Source organism: Ceratotherium simum, chromosome 35 (genome assembly GCF_057802395.1).
Source record: "Ceratotherium simum simum isolate JZ-2026a chromosome 35, ASM5780239v1, whole genome shotgun sequence".
Classification (NCBI taxonomy): Eukaryota; Metazoa; Chordata; class Mammalia; order Perissodactyla; family Rhinocerotidae; genus Ceratotherium; species Ceratotherium simum.
Genome location: NC_141934.1, coordinates 967,255 through 984,314, shown reverse-complemented (window position 1 = coordinate 984,314; position 17,060 = coordinate 967,255). Strand labels below are relative to the sequence as shown.

Here is a 17,060-nt window from a genome sequence, read left to right as displayed (position 1 = left end):
ATGCTTTGTTTACTATTCTATTTGTTTATTGGTCATTTTTATTGATTGTGAGACCTGCTTACATATTTAAAAATTTCTTATATGAGCAGGAATTATTTTCCCCAGGATGTTGTTGACTTTTTTTTTTAATTTTTTGTTTATTGCAGTAACATTGGTTTATAACATTGTATAAATTTCAGGTGTAATGTTGTTGACTCTTTATGGTGCAATTTTCCTTGCCAAAAAATGTTATTTTTGTGTGGTCTAAATTCTGTGCCATTTGTAGAAGACTTTCTTTACCTCTGAGATCATAAAAATATTCTTCTATGGAATCTTCTAAAATTTTAAACAATGAAAAAGTCAAACATTAAAAAAAAAATCTCTGAGCTGTTCAGAATGTTATCTAATTTTAAGTTGTAAGGTAGGGATCCAACTGTTTCTAGAGGGTACCAGTAGTCCTGACTTCCATTTATTGGATTAGCTAATGTTTCATCACTGATCCAAAATGCTACCTTTAAAATTCCCATAAATGTTTGGGCTTATTTCTGGGTTTTCTATTGTATTCCATTGTTCTGTCTATTCATGTGTCAGTACCTCACTGTTTTAACTATTACAGCTTGTAAGTTTTAATTCTGGTGGGGCTAGTCTTCCCTGATTAATTTTCTTTTTCAGAAATATTTCAGCTATTTCTATTTTTCCACATAAGTTTAGAATCAGCTTGTCTGATTCTGAAAACTCCTGTGGTTATTTGTATTGGCTCATGTTTCATTTATAGGTTGAGAGAGATCTGTCATCTTTGTGATGTTGAGTCATCCTAGCTAAGAAACAGGTGCACTTCTAGTTGTTTCTTTGAATTTTCTTTTAGGTCTCTCAGTAGGGTTTTAAAATTTCTCCAAAGAAAGATTTACATTTCTTGTTACATTCCAGGTATTGCATTCGTGAAAGTGATTTCTTCCTTTATATCTTCTAAAGGTAGTTGGTGCTACTTGATCTCATTATGTCAGTTGTATCCAGTTACCTTATTATCTTCTTTTATTGTCTATGGCAGTTTTTCCAGTTGATTCTCCTGTAGATCATATCATCTTTAAATAATGATACAGCTTACTACCTCTTTTCTAATTTATTCTTCCTTTTAACTATCTGTAGGAGCGAGGACCTCTAGAACAATGTTAGGTTATACTCATGAGAGTAGATATTTGTTTAGTTTTTGAATTTAATTTGAAATAAGATAGTTTGTCAAGTTAAGGAAGCATCTATCTATTCCTTTTTAATTGAGTTTTAAATTAGAACAATGTTGAATTGAATAAAAATGCATCTTAGGCATCTATAGAGATGATCATATATTTCTTTTGATCTATTAACATGCAGAAGTAAATTAAGTTTCCCAAAATTTGAACCACCATGCTTTCCTGAAATAAGCCTTACTCTGTCATAGTGTACTGACATTTTAACACACTGCAAGATTCTGTTACTATTTTATTAGGATTTTGCATTGACATTTGGAATGAGATTGATCAGGAATTTATCACGTTTTATCTTTGTAACATTTTCATGTAAATGTTGTGTTCATTTCAAAAAAGGATTTTGCGGGGCCAGCCCGGTGGCGCAAGTGGTTAAGTGCATGCGTTCTGCTGCGGCGGCCCGGGATTTGCCGGTTCGGATCCTGGGCGCGCACCGATGCACTGCTTGGCAAGCCATGCTGTGGCGGCATCCCATATAAAGTGGAGGAAGATGGGCATGGATGTTAGCCCAGGGCCAGTCTTCCTCAGCAAAAAAAGAGGAGGATTATTGGCAGATGTTAGCACAGGGCTGATCTCCTCACAAAAAAAAAAAAAAAAAAAAGATTTTGCAAGCTTTCCTTCTTTTTCTACAAACTTGAGTATTTCCACTAGTATTAGAATGATCTGTTCCTTAAAAGTTTGTTAGAATTTCTCTGCGACACCTTCTTAGGCTGGTGGCTTTTAGCTCTTTGATAGTGTCCTCTGTTTCCTCTATAGTAATTCATCTGTTCAGATTTTCTTCAGTTTTGGTAATTTTATTTTCCTCAAAATCATCTATTTTCAAGTTTATTTGCATAGAGTTCAGCAAAGAAGTCTTTCCTCCTTTTGATTTATTCTTTATCTGTGATTATTTCCCATTTATTTGTACTTTAAATATTTGTGATTTCTTTTCTTTCTTGATTAGTTAAGCTAATAATTGCCTATTCTGCTGCTACTTGTTTTAATATGGGAATCAGGAGGGCAAAAAAGCCTTTAAGACCAAAAGAATCAAGTTCTGGTGCCAGAAATATGCACCCTGTGGCAGAAATCTGGCTCAAGTCCAGGAAGGAAGCCACCTACCTCTGCCTTCTCACCAGGTGAGGCCTGGAAGGATCCAAAGAACAAAAGTGCCACCATCACTACCACCACCTCCATGACCCTCACTCCTCCCACAAGCCCTGCAGTGTTCAAAGCACAGTCACATACTTCTCTCATTTGGTCCTACTAAAAGGTAGGCAGGTGGCATTATCCTGTAGGTTCACAATGGGAAAAAGGCTTGATCAAAGGAAAACCACTCTCTGGGAGGAGTCAGGAGACCTGGTTCTGGCTCCACCTGGTCAGGTCTCTGCCCTCAAGGGCCTTAGAGCCTGCACACCTAACACAAGGTCAGATCAGCGCATCCTACGACTGAAGGTGACAGACTTCAAGGAAGATTTGGAATAGCTCACGGATGAACAACTGCAAAGTGCAGAGGACTACCGTGTGTGGTGCCCTGAGCAGACTGGCTGAATGAGTATAAAACCCAGAGTGAATCACCTTGACAATGGGGGTCTATTTCTTTCATGCAGGGCCTTATCATCCTTTGAATCAACATATATCCCTTTGGGGAGAATGACCAATACAAAAGCAAGCCTGACTACAGACGTTGAGACAACAGCAAATGGTGACTAAGCCCACTCCTCCCTTTTCCCCTCTCAGGAAAATGTGCCTCAAAGCCCCACCCTCCACCCAGCAATTCTACTTCTGGGAAGTATCCTGAGGGAACAGTCACAGGTGTGCTCAAAAATTCATTTACAATCACAAAACTGGACACAAACTACAAGTCCACAGTTAAAGGGCTAGTTAAGTAAATCATGGTGCACTCATAGGCTGGGAACCTGGACAATCAGCAAGCCATTGCTTCAGAGGACTATTTATTAAAATGGATGCAAGGTCAAGATACAGGAACAAGTAGGGAAAAAAGACTGGAGATACAGATACCAAAATGTTAATAGTTGATTATGTCTGAGAGACTGAAGTATTAGTAACATTTATGTTCTTCTTCAGGCTTTTACTATTTTCAACAACGTGTATATATTCCTTTCAGAATCAGAAAAAGGCTATAAAAAGGAAAAGAAATAGAAAAAAAATCAGTCCGACTTCTCTCTCTGGCGTGTCTTCCAACGCCCTAACAATGAAGCAGGGCAGGCTGTGAGGACACACTAGCCCTGCACAGGCTCCTCCCAGCCTGCCTTCAGCATGAGTGAAGTACGCATAAGGGCTCTGTGGGAAGTGGGGCCTTTGAGGCTGGTGGGAAGCTGGGTGCAACTCCCTCACTTCCAGATTCTGTGGGTCAGACTGGCCCAAAAGCCTGTGAAGGTCCTGATCACAACAGTGCTAACTGGCGAAAGGAGAGAGGAAGACCTCCCCCAGATAAGGCCACAAAAAGGTCGGTGAGTGAACGAGTACCCGGTGTCCAGCTGTGCTATGCAGAGAGGCGTGATTCTCCTCCGACCATCTGCCGTCCGAGTCTCAACTTGTTTCTTTAAAAGATTCTGGCAAAGTAGAGGGATATAAATGAATGGAAGAATTCTGCCAACTATCTCCAAATATCAAGAAATAAAGCTTCTAAGGAAATGTATTCTAACTTCCCTTTCTATAGCCTTTCCGGTCCAACTAAACTAAGCTGCCTAATCAAAGAAAAAGCATTTTTACCACAGTGCATGCTCAACTTCCTACACAGTAAAGTAGCAAGGACAGAAAGCTCCTAGTTCAACCAGCTCCAGCACCTTCCTCTCCATCACCAGTACTGCAGGCCTGGCCAGGTGCCCAAGGCAGTGAGCATGTGCCAGGCTGGCTACCCCTGCCCGGCAGCCATGGGGCTCAACAGGGAAACTAAAAAATGAGACCTGTACCCTACACTTGTCCCTAAGCCATGATTTGCAAACTTTTACTGCAGGCTTATAACCAACCATTCCCAGTCACACATTGTGTCTGAGTCACGTGGGGAGGTTTGTCACCTTGTGCAAGCTCCTGGAGATGGTTTAAGCTCTCCAGGTCTCCAGATCCCAACATTTCCTGCCCCATCTTCACCACCCCCTTCCCAGTGAAACATGAGCTTCCAGAGGAAGAAGCAGGAGCCCACATATGTCTCCTAAGGGCAGAGCCTGAAACCCAATATTCTCAGTTACCTAGAATTTCCTAGAAAGGCTAGAAGTGAGGTTTGGAAGTGCCTATAAGAGATGACCTCCTCCAGAGCTCCCTGGGACAAGGAGGCCTTTGATAAAGGTGCCTTAGGCCTCATTACTACCTCATGCAGCTGATGACAACGGAGCCAAATGGCCCCAAGCTGGCTTACCCCTGGGTCCTCTCCAGACAGAGCACATATGTGCTTCCCCACTACTCATGTCTGTCCCCTTGCCCTGTCCCTGGACACATGCCCAGGTGGCATGAGTGCCACAGCTGAGCCCTCACCTTCCTGATGTCTTCCAGACTCTCTCCATTAACGACACTGGTGACTGAGGCAGCTGAGCCTGTCTCCCTGGCTGTGGCACTCTTCTGGTCCAGCTGCTGCTGTTGCTGCCTCCGCTGGTACTTGAGCATCTCAGGGTTCTCGATGACGGCTGTGGAGAGTTGGGCCTCGGTCATGATGGCCAAGCTCTTGCCATAGGTAGACTGGTGAATGCGGCTCTAGGGAAAGCAGAGAGAAGTGCAACAAACCGGAGATGAGCAGCAACGTAGTGGATATTGCCCACCAGTTGGCAAGCTGTATGTTGACTTTCTTGGCTCTGAAAGCAGAAAGGGCTCTGGGCAGAGGTTCCAGAGCCTGGAAGCTCTGCCTAGAGCCCGGGATGCCAGCTTTCTACCACCTCCCACCCTGTTCTGCCTGCTGCTGATTAGATGACTCTTGAGGTCTTTTACCCTCCCTAGATGTTTACAGCCTCCTGTGTATCTATAGCTGGGGAAGAAAGCAAATGAATAACCAATAAGAAAACACCTACCACAAGGTCTGGTGCAGAACAAATGGCAATAAACATCTGCTGAACTAAAATTAAGACACTCAAATTGCTAACTTGAGGCTCTTAAATCACTCCAAGGATCACAAACACTTTTTTGGAATCAGACACTGAATCCCCCAGTCTACTTGCACTGCTCCTGTCTGCAGCCGTCAGCCCCACGAGGTTGGAGGTTGCCACGGGGCTGCTAACAGTGTCTCTAAGAGTAAGGAAGGCCTGGCACAGAAGACATGGGGGAATCCTTCTCTGCCACTCTTGTCCCCTAACATGTCCTCACCCTTCTGAGCAGGGCCCCTCCCTCTCTATTCCCAGGTCTCATTAGTCCTGTGCCACAACAAGCTGGACAAGACCTTATGTGGGCAGGGACAGTGACCCCAGCAGACCGGAGTGATGGTGTGATGATGAGCAGACTCATACAAGGATGTGCTAACAATCAGCGTGGAGGACATCTGCCTCACAGCAGAGGATGCTAGGCAGGGGAGGCAGGGCCCTGGGACCTGCTCCTGCAGGAGCTCGTGTGCTTGCAGCTGGCCAGGAACTCCCCCACTTGCCACCTTGGCTCCTACTCCCTCTCCCCTGAATCTTTCCCCTGGAATCTCGAGGCAGAATTCAGTTTGGCCCTAGCGTTCCTCAAACACAGGGTCCCTGTCTGTCATCTGGGGAATGGTAAGCTAGACAGGGTTATTATGTAGGCTCCCAGTGCGACTCTCCGGGGAAAGGGGAGTGGACAGTGATCCAAGGTTACATGATGACAGGGACGAGGTGGAAAGAAGACCTGAGGCCACTGAGACACTCATCCTTTCATTGACAACTGACTGCTGGGGTGCCAGGCCCTGTTCTAGGTGCTGCCAATAAGGCAGACCCCAATCCCTGAGGGGTTTACATCATGGTGGGGTGTCACACAGTAGCTTAAGAGGGAGCTTCTACCAGCAATTGCATCACTAAAGGGAGAGCTGCCCACCTGCTCTGGCTTTCATAGTGCTCCTTTCAGATGAATGAATACCTTTCACTAAGTGTTGGCAAAGGCCCATTTGTAGAAATGGCAGATTTCTAAGTCTACGGTAGGTAAAGCAGAGCCTTTCCCAAAGCCCTGAAGAAGGGCACATGGGCCACACTGTCCCGGGCAGAGCACAGAGGAGAGGAGGCCTGGCCCAAGCGCAGTGGGCCTGGCTCATGCTTCCATTCTCATACCTAAGGGTCCTGTGTGGTCTCAGCAAAGGGCTGCACTATTTTCAGAGGCTTAGTCACCGCACTGATGAATTGGAGAAGCCCTACCTTGAAGGGTTTTATATAATTTAAATGAAATAATATATGCAAAACACATGGCCCAAAATCTGGCATACAATAAGCACTAAGAAAGGATCAATATCACTGTTATAGTTGCTGCTCCATGGCAACTATGTCAGTACCAGACAAGGGGAAAATGACATGAGCAGGGACCCTTGGGAGCCACTCCCGCTTTCTCCTAGGGGGGAAGCCTCCCAGGGTGTAGCTAATCATCAGGTCAAGAAGAGATGCCTAAAGTCGTTTTTTTCTTAATTCCAGAACTTATTTCTGACATGAATAGACTCATTTTTAAATTAATCTATTTTGTAAAGAAGATAAGGATTACAATCTATAAAAGGTGAATACCCAATAACACTTTAAGAAACAATGTGTCTATGTCATAAGAAGAGGGTCCGATTGAAGTGGTCTCTTAGAGCTATGGTGGCTATTTCTGTAGTCCCAGAGCATTCGCAGTGTATGGGCCACCAGCCGGCGGTGTGTTGGTCTCCTACCTTCTCCTCCTCGCTCAGGGGGTCTCCAAGCTCATCTTGGGAGAAATCTAGGAATGCCACAGAGCCATCCATGGAGCACACCAGAATGCCCAGCCCATTCAGAGTCCTGAAAGAGATGGCTGTCAGCAGCTTGGAAGCAAGCGCCTGCGGTGGTCACCCATGCTTCAGTGGCAGGGCAGGGCTCTAGGCAGATGCTGGAAACCCCTGGTAGGGGTGGGGATGGGGGGAGACAATCACGTCCCAGAGGGCTCTGGTGCCCTTTAGTTCTAAGCACGTGTACAAAATATCATGTGTTTTGTAAGAATTTCATTTTTATTTATCTTATTTTTGAAACTATTTAAAAAAAATGTGAGGGAGTATACATCTAAATGAGGTCACCGAGAAGCAGAAAATGTGTCTCCACATCTATGCTCATCTGGTTCCTGCAATGCCAGAGAGTGAAGTGGAGCTAGGATCATAGCGCACTCTTTTTCCCAAACACTAGTTTGTCTGCCTTTCCTGAGTCATGTGCAAACAGCACCCTGGGGGTCTGCTCTGGCTGCAACACAGGGGTCTCTGGTCAGCTGACCCTAATCACATCCAGGAGGCCTCGTGTTCCAATACGTGGCTTCTCCTTTCCTAGCCTGTGCGTCGTAACAAGAATCCATCTTACCAGGAGATATCCATGATGGATTTGTCAAACAGCTCATGGATGACAACCAGAGGCCGTTTCAGACAGGTGAGCTGGAAGGAAAAAAGCAGCAAAAGTTAATGAAATAACTGAAAACCACTTTTGGTCCACTCAGCTCAGTTAATACTATCAGTCCTCAGTTAATACTATCAGTCCTAGAAGACTTGGTTGGAGTTTTTGCTGACATACAGGATATATTCACCTCTCTTCACAGAGCAACCACCAAAATCCCAAACTGTGGAAACCAAAGCCTGCCAAAAAATGCAGATGAGAGTGCTCCTGCCTGAAGGCGTCTGGCCGGGGAGATGGCTTTGTACACACAACCAGCAACAAAGAAGGTGTTGCTGGGAGGGCCATGACCTGAGCAGAGAAGGTTTACCAAGCAGGGGATGGGATGCCAAGGCCTGGACAGGGGATGAGGCAGCAAAGGCAGCTCCCAGGACAGGAAAACAGCCTCCAAGAGAACCCAGCACCTCTTCTCTGGGCCCAAGGATTTCTGGTACACATGTATATCCAAGACTCGGTGTAACTAGCTATTATTATGTCACACAGGCTCATTCTATAAGTGTGTGTAGATAATACAGAAACACACAAAAACAGTTTAAGTTGCCCTTAATCCAGACCCAAAGTTAACCACTATTAATGCTTTGATGAGTTATTTTCTTCTGATCTCTCTTGTGCAAATATTTTATTCTTTAAAATAAGGCACACGGTTGTGCCTGCTTTTTCATTTAATACATAATGAGCATGTCATTAAATATCCTGTAAAAACCTGTTTTTGATAACTGCATAACATTCACCACATGCATACTCGTTATCTAGTCATTCTAACATTGGGCCGTGCACTGTCTCCACATTCCCACAGCTAGAGCGAAATTCATCTCTCATATACTAGTGTCTGACCACCTTGCTGACAGGTTCTGGAGCACAGGTGGCCAGCTGGATAGGAACACACTCACTCCTGCAGAGCGACCAGCAGGTGCTGAGGAAGCTTCTGGGAGGCTGGGACTGCATGTGGAGGGGAGGAGGAGCTGTAGCCACTCTAGTGCCGAGGAGAGGGCTGGAGTCTGAATTACCTGGAAACCACAAGAAGAATCTTGCCCTACCCTAATTCCACTTTCAGAAAAAAAATACCCCTGCCCTTCTCCCAGAAATGTGCCTACAGACCCCTCAGAAATCTAGAATGTGTGAATACCTGGATCTTGATGAGTGACGTTTCAGTCAAGGCACCATGAACAGAGCCCCAGGCCAGGAGAAGCCCAGGAAGAATACACCTGGAACTGCCTATGATGGAACTAGGGTTCAGGTTCTGGAATGGGTGCATGAGTATTGGGCCTAAAAAAATTGTAATGTACACAGCAATCGACTTCTCTGCAACAAACAATTCTAATAAATGCAGCCAGAAGATAACCTTCAAATCTACAACTTCAAATCCACTCTGCTTATGGGGAAATCAATAATAAGGAAGAAACTATTGTTAAACACAACATATACGAATCTCATCAACAATATGCCAAGTGAAAACAACATAAGACACAAAAAAGTAAACAGTGCACAACTCCATTTATATGAAGTTCTAAAACAGGCAAAATTCATCAATGTGACAGACATCATTAAGAGTGACTGCCTTGGTCAAGGGTGGGGTCTTGGCTAGGCAGGGACAGGGAGTGTTCTAGGGTGGTGGTTACACTGATATAAACAGGTATGACAATGCACTGAGCTGTATACTTCAGGTGAATACACTTTATGTAGGTTCTATGTTGATACCAAGGTTTTTTTTTTAAAAAGAAGTAAACACAACATGCCAACTATGGCCCTGACCACTGAGAGTGTTCCCTGAGTCTGGACACCAGAGCTGCTCTGGCTGGGGGTCAGGGCGGCCTCTCTTGGCTGGGCCCAGACTCAGTCTTCAGTATTTCCTTCCAGAGTATCAGGAAGGCCTGACCTCAGGTATACGGCAGAAGAACACACTGAGCACCACCGAAAGTGGGAGTCTCTCCTCTTCCAGGCCTCCAGGCTCCACCTCCTTCACCAGCACACCTCTCCCCTCCCCACTGCAGCAAAAGCTCATGGTGGGGGCTCACCCAGACAGACAGAGAACGGTCCTTGCTGCCAACAGCACAGCAGCAGTATGGGCAGCTGGGTTTTGCAGAACTCCCATTCTTCTGCTTCTTTTTGAAGATTTTTGGGTTGAATTTCTAAGCCAAATGACAAATGTTAAAATAATTAATCAAGCATCAAGCATGTACCCCATGGCAAGTATTAGAAACATACCATAATCCCAGCCCACAGGTGGGAGCCCACCCCTGGGCACTCAACACACATTACTTCATTGTCACAACTACCTAAGAGGCAATTTTTTTGGGGGTGAGGAAGAGTGGCTCCGAGCCAACATCTGTTGCCAATCTTCCTCCTTTTGCTTGAGAAAGACCATCCTCGAGCCAACACCTGCACCAAACTTCCTCCACCTTGTACATGGGACACCACCACAGCACTGGCTGATGAGTGGTGTGCAGGTCTGCGCCTGGGACCCAAACCCATGAACCCTGGGCCACCAAAGCGGAGCACGTGAACCCAACCACTACGCCACCAGCCCGGCCCCAGCAGGCATTTTGCTGAGGATGAAACAGAGGTTCAGAAAGGCCAGAAAACATGCGCCAAGTCACCAAATGAGTAAAGGTGAGATGCGGATTTGAAGTTGGCTCTACCAACTGCCCAGTTCTGGGTGTGCAGCCACCTCAATAGCATGGGAGCTACTGAAACTGGCCCTCTGAATCCCTACTGGTCTGGGCAGGGCCAGCTCCAGGACCCGGACTTTAGGGACAAGGTCCTGAGGGAGGACAAAGGGATTGTTAGGAGAGGTCCACTCCATTAATCCCTTCCCCCTCACTGGATTTGTTGCTCAGTCAAAACTGTCTAGCAGAGATTGACCAACCATGCATGATCTCACTGGGCCAGGGATGATGGCTATGTCATGCTAAGCTCAGTCCAGGGGGCTGCCCTCAGCGTAACCTGGGCATCACTGTTGGAAGCACATACTGAGCTCCCTGCTGCCTTCCTAAATTGAAAGGGGTGGGAGCTCTAGACTCAGTGAGAATCCCCAAGCCAGGACAACTGAGCAAGAAGGGTGGTTCCTTAGAGCCTGGCACCAGGTGGCCCAGAGGGGTTCTAATTCTAGAGGGCAGGCAGAAATGGCTAGGAGTGCACAGAGACTGGAGAACATGGAACCCAGAGGCGTGTACCCTGGGCTTGAATCTCCACTACCACCGAGTTGGCTAAGGCCTCAGCACCGTGACCTCACAGAGCCGTGAGCTCAGAGCCGCTCTTAGGGTTGCTGTGAGGATCACATGAAAGAGTCATGTGGAAGCACTGTGCTAACCATGAAGCAGTGCTTTTCAAACATTTTAGCAACAAGGTCTTGGTTTCAAAAAAAATCCTACATGGAATTCAATACAAAAAAAATTAAATAAGCAATATTTTATCTGTATAAAGTTCATATTTTAAGTCACAATATATGATATTTATTATCAATTTACACACGGGAAGGATGAGCCCATTTGGTGGATACAAAAAACTGAGATCAGGGTCCTGGACAATCCTTTACTTTCATCCACCTTAGCCTGCCAATCTATTTACTTTGTTTTGGTTGCCCAGGATTGAGAAAATCCTGGTCTCACAGGTTGTTCACAACTACTCAACAGCTTGCCTTGGGCACTCTCAGGATACTCTTCAATTAAAGTAATCCAGAGCATAAAAGGAATAGCTGGATACTCTTTAGAGCCTGAAAGATTAACAGTAGCCCACATCTTCTGGCACCTCTCACCTTCCACATCAAGATCAGGCGAGCAGCTCCAGACTCAGGGTAAGCACTCCAGTGATCCATAGCATGGCCTTGCAGCTACGACTGGCCGCTGCTGGGGTGCAGGGACAAGCACACGTGCTCGGCACATGCACCAGAACCGAACCTGTGTTTCCTGGAGGCTGACAAGTGGGCCACTTGTCAGGACCACCATGCTTGAGTACCCATGAGCAGACCCAAATGTGTAAAAAGGCTAGTGCAGACCTACAGTATTCCTAATCAAAGTCTGGTTTTGGTGATATTCATCACATTAAAGTCTGTCAATAAAACACATGAGCGTGTATTCTATTTTGTAAAATTAGTTTTTAAATATTGAAACATAAGTATTTAAAATGAAATAAGAATGTGACATGTGCTGAACCTCAGAGCCCACCACCTCAGTCCCAAACGGGACCCAGCCTTGAGGAGCACGGCACCGCCCAGGCTCTGAGGGTACCACTCAGGGTGGTGCTAACAGCTGGCCAACCTGAGACTGAACACACTCACCACAACGGTCACAGCTTTCCGGTGCCCGACAAAGTCCATGTTGGTTTTCCAGCCCTCCCGTTCGATGATCTGGGCAGTGGGGCCGGAGTTGTTCATGGCGTGAGCAGACACTAGGTAGTGCCCATCAGGTGACCAGCTGAGCCGCAACACATGGGTCGTTCCTCCACACTGAAAGAAACATCCGTGCTTGAAAGGAGCTTAAGGTCAACTTTGTGACCAAAACTCTGGCCCCGAGAATATAGTCAAACTCTGACTGACAAATGTAAGATGGAATGTGCACCCAAGAGTCTGGCTACACCGACAGCTGTAACTCCAGTCTCTCCAGATGATTCAACAAGAATGGCTGTCAGATGAGACTGGAAGGTGTGGTATCCTACACTCCCCCACATCACAGTGTGTAGGCCCTGAGGGGATGTGCAGGAGGCCACCTCTTTTAACTATCAACTCTGCATGGGCCAAATCTATCTGGCCACTGACCCCTTTTTTCTGCTAAGCACCTGCTAACTGCACATATGAGGTCTGCAGAGCATTCACTGCAGCAGAGAAAGAGCCCTGCTGACCCTCAGGAGCCTGGGCAGAAGCCTGTCTCTGTGCTGCAGCCGTGACCATGCGTCATCACCTGCTCTCTTGAGCCCATCTCCTCGCCCAAAGCCTGGTGATGCTACCAGATGAGGAGAGGTGTGTAAAGTCTGTATAAACTGTAAAATGCACAGCAAAAAGGCAATGTTCCCCTGACCTAGACAGAGGACTCAGGCAGGGCATCCCTTCACATCATTCCTCCTGCAAAGTGAGATGTATCAACCAAAAGCCAGCCCTCTGAAGCTCAAGGTCGATCCAGGACAGCCCTAAAGACTTAGGGGTTAAGACCTTGGCCTCATGGCCCTAGAGGAGAGCAGGACAAGGCAGGGCCTGAGTGCAGTGACACACGCCTGCCTCAACTTCCAGCTGGGCCCTAGACCCAGGCAGGACAAGCCCACTCCAGAGGCTGAAGAGTGCTGCCAGTTCCCGCCGGAATTCCAAACACTTCTATCCCGTTTCCCACAGCCACTGCCAGGAGCCCAGCCTGCAGGGTCCCCCGCTGGCCGGCAGCCAGGGCCCTAAGGAGCTCCAGAAGCGTGAGGGCCCATGCCCCCTGTACTAGGTAGCTGCAGCCAAGGAGAACAGAACTAAGGAAGGTGAATGCCAGTGCTAACGTGCCCAGTCCAGGAGCTGCTTGCTGTTGGTTTGGGGAGAACTTAACACACAATGTGCACTTTCCTCCTGCAGCTAGCCCTGACCAGTGGGCGAATGTCTAATTCTTCCTGCAAAACTTCGCTCATGTCCCTTCCTCTGAGAAGCCTTCCCTGATGTGATCACACCTCGTGGGCCATTTCTGCATACTTTGGATAACTCCATCACCATGCTCACAAGTGATATGACATGTCTATCTTTCCTACTGGGCTCTAAGCTTCAAGGGAGACTCCCTCATTTTCATTTTCTGTACCCAGAACTGCCTTACACATAGTAGGCACTTAAGAAATGTCTAATGAATAATGGCAACCTTGAGCTCGATCTCATATGAAATGAGAATTCAAATAAAGGGAGAGACGGGGGCCGGCACCGTGGCTCAGCGGTTAAGTGCATGCGCTCCGCTACTGGCAGCCTGGCTTCGGCTCCTGGGCGTGCACCGATGCACCGCTTGTCCGGCCATGCTGAGGCGGCATCCCACATACAGCAACTAGAAGGATGTGCAGCTATGACATACAACTATCTACTGGGGCTTTGGGGAGAAAAAAGGGAAAAAAAGGAGGAGGCTTGGCAATAGATGTTAGCTCAGGGCCGGGCTTCCTCAGCAAAAAGAGGATTGGCATGGATGTTAGCTCAGGGCTGATCTTCCTCATAAAACAAACAAAAAACAAATAAAGGGAGAGACAGTAAAATACTACACAAGCCATGGCAGTCCAACCTTCAGTCATTTTGCAAACCGTACTGCTAACTCTACCCAAGAAAGCAGCAGGCTGGCCTACAGAGTGAAGTCAGCGAGCACAGCCACAGCAAAGTCAGGAAAAATTACAACAGAGAGCCTTTTCCACGGCCCCACGCCCTCGCCCCCACACACCCCGTGGGACAGCACAATGTAAACTCCACATGGTAAAAAACAGTTTCATCCACGTCTGCAGAGGTACAAGGGCATCTCTAAGGTTCTCTTCAGCTTTAAAACCTATACATCTTTTTCACTTCAAACTTGGGCGTTTAATAGCTTCTGAGAAATGAAAGACTTCCACCGTCTGACTCTCTGGGCCCCAGAGAACCCTGACCAGCCTGCTCAAGCCCCCACACTCTGCATTCACCCACGAGGGAGGTCAGGGCCAGCAAGGCTGCTGGGCCGAGCTCTCTGGGCTGTCTCATTACCTCGTCGAAAGGCTTGGTGATGCTAGTCTCCAACTGCCAGTCCAGTGTCCTCCACACCTTTAGGCTGCGGTCGTCAGCTTGAGAAGCAATGTATTTACCTACAGGGTCCCAAGTCAACCCCTTCACCAAACCAGAATGACCTCTCAAGGTAGCTAGAATTTCTATGAAGAAAAATAAGAGAGGTTGGAAGGGCGTTACCCAGGGAAAAATGACTATATAGAAACATGAGCTACAATCTGTGGGTCATGGAATGGCTAGCCAAGAGAAGAGACTTCAGGAGGCTGCCCTGGCCAGCCCCTACCCTGGGCATAAGCAGATGAGCCCCCTAATTTGATCTCCACCAAGGCAAAAGCAACCTGAAGAAACATTTACGCCCTGGGGGTGGGCCTCGTGGATTTCCCTTCAGCCACAGCTGACACTTGAGGATTGAGACTGTCCCTGCCCCCGGAAGGGCAGGCAACCAGGGCCAGAGCCGAACTCTGCTCCCTTGTCCTGTCTGCAGCCGGCGGCCCTGCCTACAGTTTCCCTTTCTGGACAGAAGCCCGTGCCCATATGAGCACTCCTGATGTGAACCTCCCCGACAGCTCCTCGCTAAGGAGCAGGCCTGACAGCTCCAGGACCGGGTCCTGTGCTGAGTGAGTCCTCTGTAAGTCACCACTGACTACAAAGGTGTGGGAGACAGCACCTCATAGAGACCCGTAACCTAAATGCTACCCTGGTCTCTAAATCTACCCCTTCGTGGCCAGGCTGAGCATCCTCACACATGCTGGTGGCTTACAAAGAGAGAAAATGACTTGGATCAACTCCATGGATGATACTTTTTAGCCCATGAGGAAAACATATTCCAGATACTGAGCAGGAATATGAGCAGTATCTTACTAGTTATAAATTGCAGTGCTATGTCAGGTTATGCCATCCGTTGTGACTTGAAATACATGAATAAGAAAAATTCGCCTTGTGTAAAACTGGGCTTGTTAGCCTGCCTCTGCTCATGGGCTTCACAGAGGAAATGGCAACTGAGCTGAGGCCAGAGCCCAGCAGAGGGAGGGCATGCCCTCAAAGGCACATGTGAAGGGAGTGCAGGGTGCCTGGGTGCATGTGGAGGCACAGCACATATGGGGGCGCTGGGGCAAGCTGAACACCAGCTGGGCAAGGTCCCCAATATCAGTTGTCAACCTACCACCCTCATGATCTGTGGCACATCCACACTAGCACTCAGTTACTGTTTTTCTTTAACATAAAGCTCTTTTAAAATCTTAAACAAATACAACTGAAGAAAAAAGAACTGAGTTACTGACAAGACACGCAAATCCCCATCCACTGAGAGACACTTGCTGCCACCAGCCATAGGAGACAGATAGCCCACCCCGCTCCAGACATGGACAGGCAGCACTGCTGACAAGTGGCCCATTTCTGCTGCTACCAGTCAGAGAAGGCCCAGACCTGGGAACTTCACAGCGTTCCAGATGACGACAGTGTTATCCACGCTGCACGAGGCCAGCCAGGCGTCATGGGGTGACCACGCTACATCCATCACATCTGGAAGACAGAGGGCTGGCAGTGAGTCTCTTACCTAGCATGTAGACTTGAGAAAAGGGGCCTTTAGCACCACCCACATCTGCCAGCTGGGCCAACAGTCCCTGGCGTTCTCATATCTGAGGAGATTTGCCCTGGGACCATCATAGATAGACTTTTTCCTCAAACCAATCTGGAAAAATTCCCCACTAAGAGGTTTCTCAATTGGTCATAAAATTTAAAGCATCTAACTGACCCTGCCCTACTCCTTTTACAAAGTAACTGAGGGCACTGCTGAGGGCTTGGCACCATGTGGCATCACACCCACATAACAGAACCCCACCTCTGACACCTACAGGGTCTGTGGCCTCAGGTTTGCTCCTCAACCCTGCTAAGCTTGTCTCTCCCACCCTAACTGGGCTTCCTCAGAGAGCCGCTGGAGCACTGCAGGTCCAGCACTCAGCAGAATGCCTGGCACACAATCAGAGCCCAATAGCTGCTAACTAACTGAATGAGTGGAAAGACATTTTGAGGCCCTTCTCCTCATGAACTGGATCTCATCTCTAAGAACCTGTCAGAGCACTCCTTCCTTACAGAGCCCCCAAACAGAATTAATCACGCTCATTTCTTTGTGACTCAGTTTTCTCATCTGGAAAATGTGGATAAAAAAGAACCTATCCTCAGGGGGTTATTGTGAGGATTAAATGTGAGAAATTGCTGTAGCCAGGTGCCAGCACACACCAAGGCATTGATAAAGGTCAGCTGTGACGGTGACAGTGCCCATCTTGCCATACAGGTCTAATGGGTGCAGTCTTACTGCCTTTTCTAACCTCAGTGCCTGGTGCAGTGCTGGGTGTACAGAAGAATGGCTAGAGAGGTGAAGAAAAAGAAACACAGCAACAAGGTCATAATTATCCAGTCCTTTCCTCACAGGATTTTAAAAAAGAGGTGTAAGGAAAAATTCCTATTGCATTTTTTTCTAGGTTTTTTTTTTTTTACTCTTCAGTGAGAGCTTGATGAACTATGTCCACATTGTGTTTGCGTTTGTATTGCACACTGCATGTGCACTAGCATGCTGATTTAGTATTCTAATAGCCTGTGTGATCTTCAGGGCTTCTCTTGTTTTGC

General features: G+C 47.2%; 1 protein-coding gene across 4 annotated transcripts in view; it reads right to left on the bottom strand.

Moving 5' to 3' along the window:
- The window catches only part of HIRA (histone cell cycle regulator), a 108,116-nt gene that overhangs the window by 56,692 nt on the left and 34,364 nt on the right, over nucleotides 1–17,060 (bottom strand). For all 4 annotated transcript variants that reach the window (XM_004442348.3, XM_087423736.1, XM_014796718.2 and 1 more), the window contains 8 exons: nucleotides 15,861–15,956; nucleotides 14,418–14,578; nucleotides 12,027–12,194; nucleotides 9,766–9,879; nucleotides 7,664–7,734; nucleotides 7,012–7,117; nucleotides 4,692–4,907; nucleotides 3,687–3,772 (listed from right to left, as the gene is read on the bottom strand). In XM_004442348.3, coding sequence (XP_004442405.1) covers nucleotides 3,687–3,772; nucleotides 4,692–4,907; nucleotides 7,012–7,117; nucleotides 7,664–7,734; nucleotides 9,766–9,879; nucleotides 12,027–12,194; nucleotides 14,418–14,578; nucleotides 15,861–15,956 — 1,018 coding nt within the window. The remainder of the gene's footprint in view (nucleotides 1–3,686; nucleotides 3,773–4,691; nucleotides 4,908–7,011; nucleotides 7,118–7,663; nucleotides 7,735–9,765; nucleotides 9,880–12,026; nucleotides 12,195–14,417; nucleotides 14,579–15,860; nucleotides 15,957–17,060) is intronic.